The following is an 18,272-nucleotide window of genomic DNA, read 5'->3' as shown; positions in this document are numbered from 1 at the left end:
GTTAAACTAAACAAACTATGATTAAAATTTTTAAATTTGGCATGGGTATTCTGTCAAAAAAAAGATGTTCTAATGTTTCAATATTTGACCTGCAAATAAAACAGATTGTGGTTTAAATTCAATCTCATTGATTACAGGGATGTATTTAAAAAAGTTGATTTCTTAATCAAATAATTGTTATTGTTATTGTTATTTAAGTTATTACACACTTCACTGAACATATTTAACTGGACTTTTTAATATGAACATAAGCTGCTGGAAAATAATAAATATTTTTTCATCAAATTACTGGCATACTTGATTTTTGTCCCCTTTAGGACATACAGTAAGGCCACAATTAGCTCCCTATGTAATAAAGTTATTCCATTATTATTGTTATTCCATATTGCCATTAGTGATTGCAGGAGCATCGATTTCAGCAATCAAATGTCATATTTATATATCCTAAAAATCATTTATGCCTTTTTACTCAACCCTACAAAAAGATCCCAAAAGCACTATTCCACACTCATTGAGCAAAGTATCCGTACTTAACTAACATTGGCCTGACATTACTGTTGCTTTTAAATGCTGATGTTTCACATCTCATAGAATTCATTTGGAAAATTTACACTTTCTCCAAGTTACCCAAAAGCATCAAATTCCCATTACAAATTCACACATTCAGGCTGCCCATATTTTTCCTTTTTAATATACTTATATATAAATACATACATTTGTATAAGTCATTCTTGATTTGGCTTCAACCTGTGATTCAGCACAAACAAGCAAGCTGGTGGAGGCACATGAGAGATGATGCAGGCAGAAGAAACAACCCATGAGATTGGTATAAAGTCAGAAGTCATCTAGGAGAACCAAAACATTCAAAACAAGTGAGGAAACAATATGAGAGTTTACAGGATGTTAACACCCCCCCCATTCCCCTTAATGTCCCCGTCACCTTCTGTTGGCAGCTGATTCTGATGTAGCCAGAAAAGTGGGAGGAAAGGCAGTCACCATGCTTGACAAGAGAACAACAAATTATAACTGTATCCATGATATCCACGAATAAATTACAGTCTGGGTTGCAGTATTCATTCCTGACACTACAATGGATACAAGGTATTACATGTTGGATTACATAGACAGCCAGTATTCAACATGAAAATAACACTTGAGTTAAGCGCAAACACTTTTAGACATCTTGAAAAGGAGACCAAACTCTTTGTTGAAACAGAATTAGATCATAATAAAACTGTTACATTATGATTTTGAAGGGAAAATAATGAAAATAAACTAGATTACAGTCATACATTTGAGTAATCTAGTTAATTACATTACATTACTGCAATTAACAAAAGAAAATCAGCAATCTTGAGATGCATTTTGAAAGTAATCTTCCCAAAATTGCAATGATCAACACTGACATGTTCGCTGCACCAAAGATAAAGTTTCTACGGCCAGTTTTATATCAGTGTCAGCAGGTCAAGCTGTACACATCACTACACAGCCAAACTGAAAGGTACAACATTGCTCACTCATTCAGAGACATTCTCTTAATCGTACATGTTGTTTAAATGCTTGGTTTCACACATTTGTCATGCTCGCCCAGTTGCATACAGTTTGTTGCAAACATTCACTTTTTCCCACGAGACAAGCTTTGAGTTAATATGTTATTTGTTTTAATAAGAGCCGCTGTTATAGAGGACCAGTTTCCTTTCAGGGTGACTTTAATAGTGAGCCCACTCCAGATAAGAAAGATAAGGCCTTAAATCCACTGAAGCAATGCAGCAGACTGTCATGCTGACCTCCACAGGTTATTCAGTCTAGAAGATTGTACTCAGTCCACATGATTACAGTATGGAAGATGAACAGTCAATATTAAGCTCCTGCGAAGACAGCATCAGCAGATCAATGACAACGATGAAGACACTAATAAAAACTTGATATCACATTGAAAAAAAGAACATAAAAGACGTGACTGCTGCTGAATTCATCTCAGAAGCTACAGTGGCGTTGAATGCAGCAGTAGAGTAAGAGTTTAAGGCAATACTGGTAAGCACCACACCACCATAACAGAGTGATATCCCCGAACTCAACGGTTCGGTACAGGAGGCCAGAGGAGGGTTCTTTCACTTGTCCTGCATTTTTTTCCAGAATTGGCACGATCATGTCAAATTTGGGCCTCTTTGCTGGGTCCTCGTTCATGCATATCTTCATGAGCTTGCAAATGTGGGGCGAAATGCCGGGGGGGATAGTGGGCCTCAAACCCTCCAAGGCAACCTGAGAGCCAAAACAGACAGACGTTTGGTACTGCAGAAAAGATATTCTGGGATACATTAAAGCTATGGGTTAAAGTGTATTTTGCCTGCAGGCATTAACTACCCAGTAATTAAATGAGCGAAAGATAGCTCTGCTAACCTTCATGCCTATTTCCATGTTGGAGAGGTCGGCATACGGCACTTCTCTGGTCACCAACTCCCACAGCAGGATAGCAAAGCTCCACATGTCTGCTGACCGACGGTTGATCTCTTCTGGCTTCTTCTGCAGGGCTGGACATCACAAAGAGCAACAAGTGAAGGTTATGCAGAGCAAACACACCCAACAGGAAGTGCCTCTGTCAACCTTCTGCAAAAAGCACTTCTATTCAACCTCAACTGAGCGGCACACAGATTTTTGTACATTTAATTGCTAACATTATCTGAACACGGACTGCATTCAATGATGCAGTTATTTTATGTGTGTGGGTAAATATCCATCCATCGATAGACAACCAGGGAAGAGTACCTTAGGTAGGACACTATTAACAATAAGCCAGACACACGCACATGCACCTGTGCTGTATCTCTATCATTTACACCATGTACTTCAGTAATCATCTATCTCTATGGGTGGTCATCATAAAGCATTATTAGGAAATGCCTTTACATGTTGCATGTGCTGTGGTAAACTATGCAACACTTGGTTACTCAGAAGGTGATCTACTGGAAGAAGGGCTTGATTACCACATCTCCACATCATCACGGTGAAAGAGGAGAAATGATAATAAACTGGTCACATAAATCTTTTTCTATTTATTTCTTAAATGTTATGTCATCTTGAATATATTTATATATAATATATTCACTTTAATGGTGCTAAATTACAAATTCAGAGCATTAATAAAGCAGCAAACAACTATTTGCTTTGTAAACATATAGAGGAGTAATGTCTACCTGAGCAGAGAATGAAGTCTTTCTCCCTGTGTGTGTGTTGTAATCAGAGCTTCTCTGAGCTTTGTTTATGTATAACCGGGCCAGCCGTGCGTGCATGTTAGTGCATGTGAGTCCCTGTCTGTGTGCCCCACTGGCCAGCTAATCGCCGCCGCTCTGCACTGTTCTCATACGGCGGTTACCGCTGATAACGCCGTCCCATCCGTTCGTGTTGTTAGCACCATTAGCTGCGAGTAGCTGGCTCAGCTGTCGCCATGTTGAGACTTGTGTGGAGGCAATTCCTCAGTCATAGATATGCTTTAATTTGGAATTCAGCACCTTTAATATAAATCAACATAATGATTGAATGAATGAAAAACAATGATCAGAAAACCCTCTGATACTGACATACACTGCATCATGCTATCAGTTTAGGTCGAACGAATCCCACTATGATGCATGATAGAGTCAAGTGAAACTACAGCTGATGGTTTGAGCTGGCGTAGATACAAATTTTTGAAATCTTAAATCAGGATTTAAGATTTTTTTTTAATCCCATAATACACTCAAAACTATTGACTATAAAAGACAAATATCATTATATTGCCCCAGCAATAGAAGTGACTGACAGACCCACTGTCTTTGCATCCAAATTAAACCTCAAGCTCCGTTTCCTGCAAAACTAGTTTTTCCATCTCTTCTAGTTAGTGATGCACTAAACAAAAAGTTATTGCTTCTACATTAATTATGATGGGCATGCAGCTACTTTTGTTAGAATATATATTATATTCAGTATGACTTAAACATGAGAAGCAAGAATTTATCCATGTAACTTGTAAAACACCCGTGTCTCTTTCTATCTGTTATGTTACAGGATTTATTGTTACAAAGATGTTCTTGCTGAAGAGAAGTCCTATTGAAACTCTTCACCTGATGCAAATCTATACATTTGTGCATCATCAATAGGAACGCTCTATGTGCTCTCAATTTCATGGTTCGCTACCCACTATACGTAGACTGTATGGAGGTTGTTTCTATGGTAACAAGTCTCCTGTATCCCATGCAGTCACTGCCATCATGCTCCACACATACACTGTTCTGTCAACATAAAACCTTTTCTGTGGTTTTGCTGTTACTGTTGGCTGCAAATCTGTCTGTCCGTCTGTCCGTCCGTCCGTCCGTCCGTCCGTCTATCTATCTATCTATCTATATATACAGTATGTTCCCTGGTTATTTTCACATATTGTAATCAGTTTATGTTTCTAGCTTGCTTGGGTTTCACTGTATCTCTGGGGGAAATCAGATTACATTTACTTCTGAGACAGTCTGGAGTTCCCTGCATCCATCATTCATGCTCGAGCTTGTGTGGCTTCAGCTGTCACTTTGGATCTGTGCAGTATGAGTGATGCCTACCCTCGGGGGCTACCCATGCAGGCGAGTACATCCTGCCAGGACACTGGAAGGAGAACTTGACATCTGCCATGCTGATCCTGGCTGTCATGTCTTCATCTATCTGTGGAAACAAGGAACACTGACTGAGATGTCCCTTTAAAGTGGAACGGACATCACTTCCTTCGTCTGCAGTTTTCTGGTTCTTTTTTAGGCGACACGATTTCCTTTGATCTGTCAAAAAAGCTACGCTGAAACCACAACTTCTTCTTACCATAACACTCTTGCTGTTGAGATAGTGGCGAGGGATCATGGGTTCAAGTGTGTGTAAGAAGGCCATTCCACAAGCAATGTCCAGCGCAAACTTCACCGCCTGTGTCTGGTCCACCACAAAGTCTGACAGAGAGGAAGAGAACAGGTCTCAGCGAACCTTACCTTCACCACATAGCAGGATGGCTGTGAAATTACTATTGTACAAAAAGTGATGGTAACATAATGGCAAATGCGTAAGTGCAATAAATCACAAATCCCTTCAAACCACCAAAAATGGTGACAAGTACGGACTTTGTGACCGGAGTAAAAGTACTCACTGGTGCCTTCATGCAGCACGTTGTAGAGGGAGCCATAAGGCATCCAGTGTGTGATGATGATGGGGTGAGGGGCGGGAGGAGACTGACATGCTCCCAACATGGGTAGGACATTCGGGTGGGAAAATATCCTGGGGTGGAGCCCAAGAGGGAGGGACAGGGGAGAGAGACAGACAGACAGACAGACAGACAGACAGACAGACAAACAGACAGACAAACAAAAAGAGGTAAACCAACAGAGGATTTGACATAAACAGACGGCTCGTGTGAGATGCAACACCCCCAAAAAGAAATAATACATCAAGTTTGGTTCAACACAATGCAAACAGACAAATGAGTGAGCACAACAGCACTGAACATCGAGGCTGTAGAGAAGTCAGGATGAAATAACAACCTGAGTTTGGGATATTCCTCATTGAAGTCTCTGCTTTTCCTTGTGGTCCAGTCACGAACTTTTAGCACCTTAACAACAACCTCATTTCCTTGCCAGCGCCCTTGCCACAGCTACAGACATAAATGAAAAGGTGAAATGAATGACGTGTACATCTGCATGAGCCTTCAGTATGATAAAAGAATAAGATGAGAAGTACCTCTCCAGACTGGTTCTCATTGATTTTAGCCAGGAGAGAGAGCTGTTTGTAGTCAATGCCTGCATGTTTGTTCAAAGTGCCATTACCTAAAAACAGAGTTCAGAGTTCATGGGAAATTTCAAACACCACATTAAAACTGGTTGGGAGGCCAGCAGGGAACATTTTTCCCTTTCATGCAGCACTAAGACCAAACCGACTGATGTAAACCGGTCAGCTAATAAAGTACTTTCTGTGTGTGTGGGACTCACGGGGCCGAGTTCTGGTGGTGCCTTTCCAGAACGTGTCCTTGAAGGGAATTTTAGTCAAACTCTGTCCCATTTTCTCAGCTTTCTCTGTGTGGTGGAGGAGAGTTTGCAATGAGAAAACAGCATTGTAACCTGTTGGAATGGGGAATGGAGTGGTAATGGGGAGTCAGGATACCTCGGAGGAGTTCACGCAGGTGAGGTTTGGCTTTGTCCAGGGGAGTTTCCCCATATTTGTTACAGATGCTCACCTGAGCCCCATTAGTCACGAGGTCCTGAGTTAAAGGACGGATTGGTATCAGCGACATTTTAATCATTTATCATGACCCATTAAAACAACCACCAGGTGGCGCACTAACCTCAGCCACTTGGTCTTGGCCCCAGAAGCAGGCGTAATGCAGTGGTGTGTTCCCGTGTTCATTGGATGCAATAGTGTCTGCTTTGCACTGGATCAGCTGGAAGAGAAGCAGAAACAAAGGATTAGATGCTAAACCAGGCTGGCCACATCTTCTTTGGGCTGTATACAGGGATGAGTGGTAATGCTTCCTACGGAGACCATGGAAGTTGGTCTTGCCTGTGGACACATACCAGAGGTATTGAGACATGCCTAACATTAAACTCAATAGCTGCCTGGCAGCAATTCTAAATCAGATACCCTGGAGCAGAGGCCTCACATCATGACATACGATACATACAAGACATCCTCTGACTTTTTCTTCTTTAAAACAAATACAATAATGGGACAGGTCACTTTGTGTTTTTCTATTTTACCAACCAGATCTGCCGTTTTACAAAACCAACTTTAAAAACTTCACAGCCACATTGAGCTCAACACACCACACTGCACGTTGCATCTCCAAAAGTAAACCAGTTGTTTGTAAAGCCTTTTAAGAGGACATACAGTACACCCACGGGATGCATCTTAAAAGGAATCCTGCAGGTGATGTTTTTATGGTGCACAGGAGCTTGTGCAGACACAGACTATCGGTGAATGGCTCCCCGTAATGCTGGCTGAACTGCAGCTACTGATTGTGCACAAATTGTGCTTTTAAATGGTCAATTATTTGAACTAATTTGGGCCACTAAGTGTTAATCAGCCATAGATTCAGCCTGCAGCTGATGGATTTGTCCTATAGTCTAACCTCTAGAAGATCTCTTGGGAAAATGAGCAAGTGGGTAAAGTGTCACTGTAGAAATAAAGGATTAATAAACCTATTTGGAGTATGAGATAACTACTTCTTTCTCATCATAAATAGCTTATTAACAAGTGTAGTAGTAGTAAGTAGGTTTTAGAATAATACTTGCAGCGATTGAAACATTAAATTTTCCCTCAACACCAACACATCGCTAAGCGTCCCTCAGCCCTCCCTTCAGTTTAAAATTGCTCATGGTGGAACTGCAAGAACAGACAAGACTGTTGTATCTATAATTGCAGTTCAGATGACATCACTTAGGTTTCATAATATCCTGCATTTATGAAGCAAACTTGAAGAGAGATATCATCATTTTGGCCAGTGAGGTTTTAACACCTGTGTGCAAAGAGATTAGTGTCGGATTCACAGCTCTGGCTTTATTCTGACAAATCTACCATAGAGAGAGTCAGTCATGTTATAATGACAGGAACCTTTTCCAGCATCACCGTGCGTGTGCACGCCTCAGTGTTTACATGAAACCTACCTTTCCCACGATGTCGCGATGTCCATGGCTGGAGGCCAGGTGCAGAGGCGTGTCGTCCCCACGATTCATGACATTAATGCGAGCCCCTCTCATGATGAGCATGTCCACCACGCTGGAGCGGCCCTCCCTGCATGCCCAGTGGAGAGGGCTGAAGCCGTGGTCATCTCTACAGTGAGAAAGGAGAATTCATATTCAGCCGAGGTTTCCCAAAAAAACTTCAGCGCAGCAAGCACATAGCAACATTTCCCGCCTGTTCTGCAGTTATTCTAAGTCTGACTTGAGGGAGAAAAAAGCATACCTGCAGTAACTTCAGGCCTGCGGATATCCACATCAAGTTTTCCCTGCAAACCACTCTGTGGTATAACTGGCACACGGCCCAGTGGAACAGACTGGGACTGGTTTTTGGAGCATATGTGTTTTGCTTTGACAATCAAAATATCACTTTTCAAAAAAGGACAACAAGTGTGCATTCCAGAGAAAAACTGGGTGGACAGCATTAGAAATGTATATCATTTCAATAAGCTGTTTTGCTATGGCATAATGCATTGTATACAGACTCCACTGAGTGCCTGTAAGAATGCCCCAGTTCATAAAAAATACACTCACACTGCATTAGGTGTACCTAATAAACTAATATAACAGCCCTGCAATAAACCCTACCTTCATTAGGTCTCCACTCCATTTATACCCATTAGAAACACCTCTCAGTAGAACCTAATACAATTCAACAGCACTGCAAAATACAGCCACCAAAATGATCCTTAAGATGCATCAACACCTTGAAAACAGAGTCAACACCAGCTGAATGTTACAACTCTCATGAACGTAGGATTTACTGCAGGACTGTGATATTGGACTGCATTCATTTTAGCCAATACCTTATAAACTGATAACTGAGTGTATTTATCTGAAACTACAGCATTACTTTGTTTTAGGCTATTCAGTACTACGTTCAGCTTTGAGAGCACATAATGAGGAATTTGTTTATTTGTACTTCTCTCATCTTCCTCAGAAAACAGGAAGTTGATGCAACTCAGACTGAGACAACAGCTAATAGACCTCTGGAGCTCATCATTCCTCTTTGTGTCAGTGACCCTGGGAGCAACACATGTAGGACAGTGGCCTCGATTACATGGCAGCGTGACTGATGGCGTAACTCCTCAGAGAAAAAGAGATAAAGACTGAGGGAATAAGACGCAGGAAGAGCTGAGTGACAGAGAGTCAATCAGGAAATGGCTGCAAAAAAACAAAACAGTAGGCCGAGCATTTGCTGCAGTCCTTATAAGGCCCAGTGAGACTTCCTTCAGCAGCGCTACACATGCACACACTCCAGCTGCTGTGTGTGATTGTGTCATTCTTCATTTCTCTGCCCTCTCCGCCCGGCTGTGGTCACCTCCTCCTCCTGCTCCTCCTCCTTTCATACTAAAGTTTCCTCCCTCATCTTCTCATTCAGATCCATCCTGTCCCTCTCAGTTTCACTGAAGCAGCTGGACTGCACTGATGACATATTACATTAATTCACTGGCTTGTATTCACACATCCTGCAGAGCTCTGCTCAAAACAGCATCGAGAGCCCCACAGAGACCCTCAGTCCCACAACACACATCTATCTGTGCATCTGGGTGACCTGCTGCAGTCTCACCACATCTGCTCTGTGAGCAATTTCCTCAGACCAAAAGGCCAAATGCTAAAAACTAATTAGCTGAACTTTATGAGAGAAACACTCCCCACAGACTCACTTCACTGATTTGATAGGTTTTCTGTGTTAAGCTGGAGTCTGCTTAGGGAAGGAGGTCGAGTTAGGAAGTTAATGGCTCTATTGTTTTGGAGCAAGAGAGCACACATAAGCAAAATGACCATCCTGCTTATCTGAATGATCATAAGACTTTGATTAAATAGATACAATCAATCTGCAACCATTTTGATAGTTGATTAATAGTTGAAGTCTTTCATCAAACACTCCAGTAATTCTCTGGTTCCAGCTCCTCCACAGTGACGATTTGATGCCCTTCTCTCTATTATATCATTAACTGACTATCTTATATACTAGAACTAGTTTTGGTGTGTTGGTTGGACAAAATAACACATTTGAAGATGTCATGTCTTTTTTTAGACCAATCGATTAATATAGAAAACAATCGGAATATTAATCAACATCCATTAGTTGCATCTGCTATTTGATAGTAAAAAGTTAATATGGACCAAAAACACATCACTCTCTTTCTCTCATTGGTTCTTTCTGTGTATTCATATCTTGAAAAATGATGTAACCTTTTTAATATTACATGTGAGGCTCGGGCCTCCGGTTTCTGTCTGTGTATTTCTATTCAGGGGCCCTTTTTATAGGATCGATTTTCCCTTTAAGCTAGCTTCATCCCCACAACCCAGGGGCACTTGAGTGCCAGGGTTTTCTCCGGCTCAGCCCCTCCACATTGGCTGCGGTAATTTATTTCAGGCACTTCCACCTGCCAACAGTGCTCAGTTTGGCAGACTGGCAGACGGAAAAGCCAGAGGAAGAGCCCCTGTCTGCACCCTGTATGTCTCCGTCCCGACATCCCCACCAGGTCATGTAACCAGCCCCAGACTCAGAGGAGGGAAAAGTCAATTCACAGAAACATCTCACAAAGGAAAAGAACAATGTTTTTACATTGAAGAAAATCACTTGTGAAGCATTTCTATTCTATATTCTGTCTCCTCATGAAAAGTCAATACAATACTTTATGCTTTATAAAATACTGCTGAACATAGAGTGCACGAGAAGAGCAGAATTTATGGCACTGCGGGCTAGAAATTGCCAACACTATCTACGGTAACAACTATTATTCTATAGCCCTTAGGGATGCACAATGTTAGAGATGTCCTGAGTCGATGCTAAACCAATCAAAATGTGATCCTCTCTTTCCTGTTTACCTCAGCCTGCTAGTGTCGCATCGCTGCTCTCCTTGACCTCAGCAAAAGATCCCTTGTGAAGGAAGACCCTCCATTCTGTAACACCGCTATACAATCACGAGTGGACTGACTGTTTTCCAACAGAGTGATAAGTCTTCTCTCTAGCAGATCGCATCAGGTCAATTTCAGGAGTTGCACTCTCCAGTTAAACTTTCATTGATATTATATCCATCATTTTAGCTTATAAACTTCATATTTTTTTAACCAGGACCTTTGGTATTTGTATCAAGTAGCTTGTGAAAAATAAGTATAAGTAAGTATTTAATCATAATCAAATTTAAGTACCGGACCAGACTCGATATCGGCCGATACCCAATATGAAAAGGGCCGATCCGCACCCCAAAAATGTGATCAGGACATCCCTACACAATGTATTTGTGGTCAATACATTATCTTCAGAAAAATAAAACAATCATAATTGTTCTGATAATTTCAGCTGATAATTAAATCTGGTCATGTAGAGCCTTTCTCAATCAATCCGTAGTATTATGAACAGGGACTGATCCTAAAGTAGTTAAAGAGTGTTGTTAAATTCAACTATTCTATCAGGACTGTAAAAAGAAGTGAGTGACATTAGCAGAGCAGAAAGAAAACCTGAGAATCTATGTTGGCACATTTATAAAAACTGCTAACACTGATTCTTCTGAAACCATTCCTACCTGCTCCAACAAGCCTCCAGATGTCTGCTTGCAATAGTACCCACTGCAGAGCAACAGGCTTATACTGCTGCTCCAACCAAAGAGCTTATATATCAAATCACTACTCACACTGTAAATCTACCTCCCTCTTAAACAACCAAGCCTCAACCTTAGCTACATTGGAAACTCCATCAAAAGAAGCGCTGTCCTACCATCCATAACAATCAGGAGTGAAAAGTAAAGTGTTCTGCTCAAACTGTTATTCACACATTTATAGGACTTCTTTGTGGATGTACATTCACACAGGAGGCTAAATACAGATAACCATCGAAGCCACGATTACACACTCGTAGGCCAAAGAAATGACAGAAGCACCGACCTCAGTCCTCTGAGTCCAAACACAACAGAGATGGGCACCAAGAAATGGAGGTTGGGCACAGGGCCTCAGAACCCTTACATTAGTAATGAACACTGTTTTCATACAACTAGGGCTGCAACAAACTATTATTCTCAATAACCATTAACATGACAACTATTTTCTCAATGAATGATTTGTTCTATAAAAGGCTGAGAATAGCATCACAATATCATCGAGCCCAAGATGGCGTTGTTTGTTTGGCATTATTGTCTGAGCAACAATCTAAACCCAGAGATACTGTATTCAAGTTATCATAATGTAAGACAAGGAAAAGCAGCAATTCTGCACATTTGAGACGCTGGAGCATTGAACAACATAATATAGTTGCAGATTAATTTTCAGCCAATTGACTAATTTAGAGATGAAATGAATATCTGATAATTAGTCGATCTTTGATCGACTCTTTGGATAATCGGTAAGCGTTTTAGTCCATCAAAAATGTCAAACATTCTCTAAATCTAAACTTTAAAAGGTGAGGAATTGCAGCTTTTCTTTGTGATATGTGACAGTAAGTAGAATATCTTTGGGTTTTGGATTGATGTTTGGATAAAACAAGGAATCTGAAGACATCACCTTGGACTCTGGGAAAGTATAATGGACATTTTTCACTGGTATCTGACATATTATTGACAAAAGGATTATCGATTAATTGAGAGATAATAGTCAGTTGCAGCCCTAGACTAATCAATAAACCAACTAATTATTTCAGCTCTGTATTTAAAACCCACAGATTACCCTCCATGCTAACTTTAAACACAAAACTAGAACTTGTTCTAACATTATGCACCAACTAGCAAAGAGGCAGTGTAAAACCTATTGAGAGAAGACCACAGATGATGACTGTATGTAAACATTAGGAGAATTAGTTTCAAACTTTGCAATGACCTCTTGTAAACTTGGAGAAATGTTGAGGGGAAATGAGTGGAGCTATCTAATACCACTGGGAGCGGAATACAGGAAACACTAAGTGGAGGAGGGGCAGGTGATGTGCTCTGCTGTGGCTTACTGTGCATTTCTCTTGAAAAATGCACTATTTGCCCCCCCCACACACATACACACAAAGATCCTCTGTCCCGTCACACATAACTCTTCCAGTCCTCCCCACTACAATAATCTCCTCCCCCTCTTTCTCCGTTTTGGTAGGTGGTAGACGGTTCCCTCGAGGCCTGGGTGTTATTCCTTGTAAGGAGATTCAGCATTCCACTATTACTCTCTGGGAGTTACATCAGTGTAAACACACGATCATCGAGGAGCACAGCAAATATTACAGTGAGGATCTGATTGGCTGAGATAGAGTGGCTTTACTGAAATATAGGCAGGGGAGAATTTGAAGTTCTGTAGGTGAATAAAAAGGAAAGAATAAATGTGTTTCACCCACTGGGGGAGATATATCAACCGGAAGAAGGAACTTGACATGCAATCAGCTAATGGACGCGTCTCATGTAGGGAGGGAATGCATCACGTATTCACACTGGCTCGATGCAATCATACCATCTTACAACAATGGGAAAATTAAACTAAAGTAAAGGGAACATAGAGCAAACACAAAGTCAGTGCTGAATCGTTTCATTTCTGCACAAATATTGAAGCTTAAAGGGGAAAAAAAGGCCACAAAGTTGCAACAATAAAGACTATTGGTATCTTCCATGTGCTGACTAACTTGTATAATATATTGTATATTATTATACTTTAAAAATAATTGTTGAAAATGTATATTGTAATAAAAAGGTGTGAATCCTTCTTGTGTTTACAGCAAAAATATCTCAAACAATAAACAACAACACTGACAACAATTTCCTATTTCTAGCCAGAATACAAATGTACCTAAAGACATCTGTGGGCCTCAGAAGGCAACACAACAATCCCATCTTTTCACATTCGGTCTTATTATTAATCACATTATTACTAGGTTAGACAAACTAGTTCACTACTGGATGTTATCTGTCACGGTTTATGTTAAACCTTGCAACAGTAATCAAAGAAAATGAAACTACTGCTTTCTTTGAAACTTCTGATACTGAGACAAAAATGTCCTTTTCAAAGTGCTCAGTATGAAATTCAGTATAAAAACAATCCAACTAGTTGTTAATGTGCTCAACTTCCGTACAATAAATGTACGAAAACAGTAATAAAAAAAGGTAAAAAAGAAAGCAGCTCTAAGGTAAACAGTCATCATAATTAAATGAATTAATTCCTTCTCTCTTTGCTTGCTCTGAAAACAAACAGCGGTAGTCGAAATGTAGGACAGAGGAGTCCAAAAGGGAAGCTTCCCGGGTGGCCATTGCTACTGGACTGGCAAACTCTGCCAAGTTTTTCTTTCCAGAGTCAGCTGAGGATACAGAAGCTGCATAGGACTGACTAATGATCTGTGACTATCAGACAGATATCTGTATAATAAACATGTCCAATATTACAGAAGCCTCCAGTATCCTTATACTATGCAGTTATGTCCAGTCTAAATTTCTATAAGGCTTAAATTCAATTGCAGCAACTGAAAGCGTGACTAACTCTACCATCACAGAAGGTTTCCTGTCCAGCATTAGCTTTTGAATTACTCCGCTGGCATTCTGGACATAAACATGTGCCCACAAGGAAATGGGTTCAATCATAAGCCACGATCTCGCTACAGAGCGTAAAAGCGGGTTCTCAGCCTGCACCAGAAATTGGGTTTGAGAATGCAACATTTTAAAGTAAGTAATGACACTACAGTGTACCTGATATTTAACTGAGATTCTGATTTACATTATCTAGCATCACAAATTCATGTTGTGGCAAGTCTCATGCAGATTAAACCTGCAGTAGGCAGTATATATTTTTGGCATCATTGGGCAAAAATTCCATAATAACCTTTCAGCATATTGTAATTCAAATGTTCTGAGAGATAACTAGACTTCTGCTCCTCCTCATGGCTCTGTTTTCAGACTTTAGAACATCCAGCCCGTGACGGGAGACTTTGACCAATCACAGGTCATTAGAGAGAGAGAGCGTTCCAATTGGCTGTGCTCCGGTCATGTGACCGGTACTTGGCATTCCTTCAAGCCATCTCAACCTGATCTCAACATGGCTGCCGCGTCACAAACTTTCTAATTTTACAGTTAAACAGTACACTACAAGATGATTCTGAAAACATCTGAGGAGAGAAATAAACATTACAGTAACAGAATATTGATTCATATTTGATCAGCGCTGCCTAGTTTCACCGTTTGGTCGGAGTTCTGAGTGATTGACAGCCGGCTCTCATAGACAGAAGATGGACAGCAGACCTTAGAACAGCTCTTACTGCTTGTTTTCCTCCGGTCTGTTTCATGTACTACTGTCACGATATAGCGACCGTTTTATAGAAATAACTTTTTTTAATCAGATTTGCTCCATCTGGTCTACTGATGCTTTAAGCACAACTGTGTAAAAGTAATCAGTGGTTGGAAAATGAAGACACATAATGCCAATGAAGTAATATAGTGTCTGTTAGGCTGTGCATTACATGTTTGATGGTTCTTCAGCCTGTATAGATATTTGGTTTAAAAGGGAAACAAAATAAATGGTGATTATTTTGAGATCTTTATCCAGGCAAGTTAAAACACATCCTTAATGACAACAAGAGCTACCAGTCATGCTTAAGGGTGTCTACATTTTTGTTTTAGTTCATTAGCATTTGATTAGCTATGGATGGAAGTGATTTGTGAATTCAGATATACCATTAACATCCTACTGACAAGAAATACACATTAACTTTGGCTCACCCTTGATTGAGGTCATTCTCTGTATTGTCCAACCACAAGCGAACTGCCACTGCATTGCCTTCCCGGCACTGCGTGAAGATATCATCCATTTTGGCTGGTGTATTCTCCTTCTCTTAAGGTGCACCTGTGGGAGTCGATGCACAACTGAACTGGGAGAGATGAGAGAGGTGACCCGAGGGGTTCAGCAGGGTCCTGGCCAGCATCAGTCCCTCATCTGGGATAATGAGGGACACAACCAGAGGAGCTCAACAGCACTCCAGCAACCCTAAAAATGGGGGACATAAAAAGGGAATTTGATCTGTTAACATATTTCTCAATCAGTTTGATCTCTATTCCAGACATTAAACCCTCATATGATCCTGTAGTACAAACCTAAAAAGAAGAAAGCCAAGCAACCTAGTGTTGAGTAATCATATCCGCCTCTAATACTGGGTGGGTGTGCAGTTCATGGAATTGTGACTCACAACACTTGGTTGTGACTAGCACCCTGTACACCAGGAAAGAGAAATATAACTTTATCCAGTTTCTAAATTCTTTTCTCTCTTAATATTTGAATTAGCACTGACATGATTATTTTATTAATCAGTTAGTTGATTGACAGAAAATGTATCTGCAACTATTTTGATAACCGATCAGTTGTTTAAGACATTTAGCAAACAAAAATGTCAAACATGGTTTCAACTGGTTCCAGCTTCTCAAGTCTGGGGATGTACTGCTTTTCTCTGTCTTATGTCAAAGTATACTGAAAATATTAGACCACTGGTCAGACCATACAAGCTTTCTTCAATTCTGATCTATTTAATAAACACAATGGATATAGGGAGAGGCTGTAGTGTCAATGGCCAGCATGACTCATATTTCACACAGCCTGAACTATGATGAACTATTATTTGTTGTATAAATAAAAAACATAATTGCAAGACATTACTGAAGACAGCACATTGTGACAGGGTTAACAAAGGTGGTATGACACTAGCAAAGGAAGTTTTAATTCTATTCACAATCACTATTTGAATGAAGAAAACATTTCAAACTTAATGTTTGAATAAGTCAAGCACTCAACTTAATACAACGTATGGTACATGATAACACAACTATACTGCAGCGCAATTTAACATGCCTTTAATCCTTTGAGGTTGACTTTGTGATTTAGAGTGATTTGTTCATTGCAACACAAACATAGCAGCAACCCGGTGTCACACCGATGAGCTCCCCGTTATCAGCCCACTGCCTGTACAACAGAGATCAGTCCACTGCCTGTACAACAGAGATCAGTCCAATGCTTGTACAACAGAGATCAGCCCACTGTCTGTACAACAGAGATCAGCCCACTGTCTGTACAACAGAGATCAGCCCACTGTCTGTACAACAGAGATCAGCCCACTGTCTGTACAACAGAGATCAGCCCACTGCCTGTACAACAGAGATCAGTCTGATCTGCTAGCTACAGTAACACAGAGTTAGAGCTCATTGAAGTTAGCTGGTTCATTCTCCCTGCAGCTCGTGTCAGGACCACCGTGTGCTTTCATTTTTTTCATTCTTTCATTCTTTCATCCCACTGGATCAAACTAAAGGGACTGCGGTTAGCTTAGCTCCTCACACTAGCTACTGTAGCATCCACTGGTTGACACAATGAGATCCAGGCTAACAAGCTAACCAGCTCTCCTGTCTCCGCGGACTGTCTGTCTCCGTGTCTCTCATTAGAGGCTGACTGGACTGAGACTGAGATGAACACTAAACAACACCAGTCCAACCCGGTATGAGCTTTACCTCCAGGGAGATCAACTCACCAGCTGTATTGGCCTGTAGCGGTGTGATGCGGCTCGGTGGAGGTTGTTAGCAGCGTTCTGTTGCCTCTAGTACACTGAATGCTGTGTGTGTGTGTGTGTGTGTGTCTGTGTGGATGTCCACACCCTCACCATAACCCTCACGGCCGCCGTAGCGCCATACGGACGTGCTAACGTTCAGTGGAGGAGGAGAGCGCCCCGCCCCCTACAGGCGGTACAGAGAACTACAGGAGGTCAACTATTCACTGCCTCAGGTCATAGGATTTAAAACGACTCGAAACAACTCCCAGCCAGGTTACAGTTATGTGAAGTGGTGAAAGAAGATATTTACTTAAGTAAAAGCACCAATACCACAGTGTAGAATCAATCTGTCATAAGTCAAATATCTCTATCCCAAATTGTACTTTACTCATTTCAAAATAATGTGTATATTCCATTATTGATGAATTAATATGTGCATTACTTTACTGCTGCAGCTGGTAAAGGTGCAGATTATTTTCTACTATATACTGCCGAGTAGTTTGTGAATCCCTTCTGGTGATCAATATTATTAATCTGAATCTACAAAGTAAACAATAACTAAAGGTAGCAAATAAATGTAGTGGAGTAAAAGGCACATGTTTTCCCTCTGAATTGTAGCGGAGTAGAAATACATGTAGCATAAAATGGTAATAGTAAAGTAAAGTAAAATACCTCAAAATTGTTCTTAAGTAGGCTACAATACTTGACTGGTTATGTGCATGTCCTAAAGGGAAAATACTCCCCAAAACAAAACATAATTATATTGTATTATGATATTATGTTCTATGATGTGATATGATCATTTTGAATTGTAAAGTGAATATGTAGGCTACAAACATAAAAAATGGCCTCCCTACAGGCTGGAAATCAGTTGGTTTCAAGTTTAGGTTTTATTTGTCATTCAAACAAAAAAAATAAAAAAAACACAGCTGAAATGAAATATTGCTTCTTCAATATCAAGGTTTGAAACTGGAAAAATGATAGAGAAACCATAAAAACATTACACATATTCCTCGTACTGTAAAACAGTTGCACAATTGCAATTGCTCTTAGTCAATGTTTTG

At 40.5% G+C, this 18,272-nt stretch overlaps 1 protein-coding gene across 1 annotated transcript; it reads right to left on the bottom strand.

The window, feature by feature from the left end:
- Window positions 1–672: 672 nt before the first annotated feature.
- Window positions 673–17,348, bottom strand: LOC119490933 (integrin-linked protein kinase). Its single transcript, XM_037774484.1, has 13 exons — window positions 17,191–17,348; window positions 15,401–15,665; window positions 7,656–7,821; window positions 6,338–6,433; window positions 6,157–6,253; window positions 5,985–6,068; window positions 5,737–5,822; window positions 5,541–5,650; window positions 5,150–5,277; window positions 4,834–4,955; window positions 4,584–4,683; window positions 2,401–2,531; window positions 673–2,262 (listed from the first exon to the last, which is right to left on the bottom strand). Exons 2-13 carry the CDS (start codon window positions 15,487–15,489, stop codon window positions 1,978–1,980), a joined length of 1,494 nt encoding a protein of 497 aa, XP_037630412.1. The 5' UTR covers window positions 15,490–15,665; window positions 17,191–17,348; the 3' UTR covers window positions 673–1,977.
- Between the last annotated feature and the right edge of the window lie 924 nt (window positions 17,349–18,272).

The sequence above is a fragment of the Sebastes umbrosus genome, chromosome 7, assembly GCF_015220745.1.
Source record: "Sebastes umbrosus isolate fSebUmb1 chromosome 7, fSebUmb1.pri, whole genome shotgun sequence".
NCBI classification, from domain to species: Eukaryota; Metazoa; Chordata; class Actinopteri; order Perciformes; family Sebastidae; genus Sebastes; species Sebastes umbrosus.
Note: the sequence above shows the minus strand (reverse complement) of the source record. Positions and strands in the feature narration are given on the sequence as shown.

What these genes read in the sequence shown, in the direction of transcription:
- LOC119490933 (XM_037774484.1), bottom strand. Translation starts at nt 15,489, where the DNA reads ATGGATGATATCTTCACGCAGTGCCGGGAAGGCAATGCAGTGGCAGTT. An exon ending in GCCAAGACCAAGTGGCTGAG is followed by an intron (nt 6,254 to 6,337) that starts GTTAGTGCGCCA and finishes CCTTTAACTCAG; the next exon opens with GACCTCGTGACTAATGGGGC. An exon ending in TCAACAGCAAGAGTGTTATG is followed by an intron (nt 4,684 to 4,833) that starts GTAAGAAGAAGT and finishes TTGTTTCCACAG; the next exon opens with ATAGATGAAGACATGACAGC.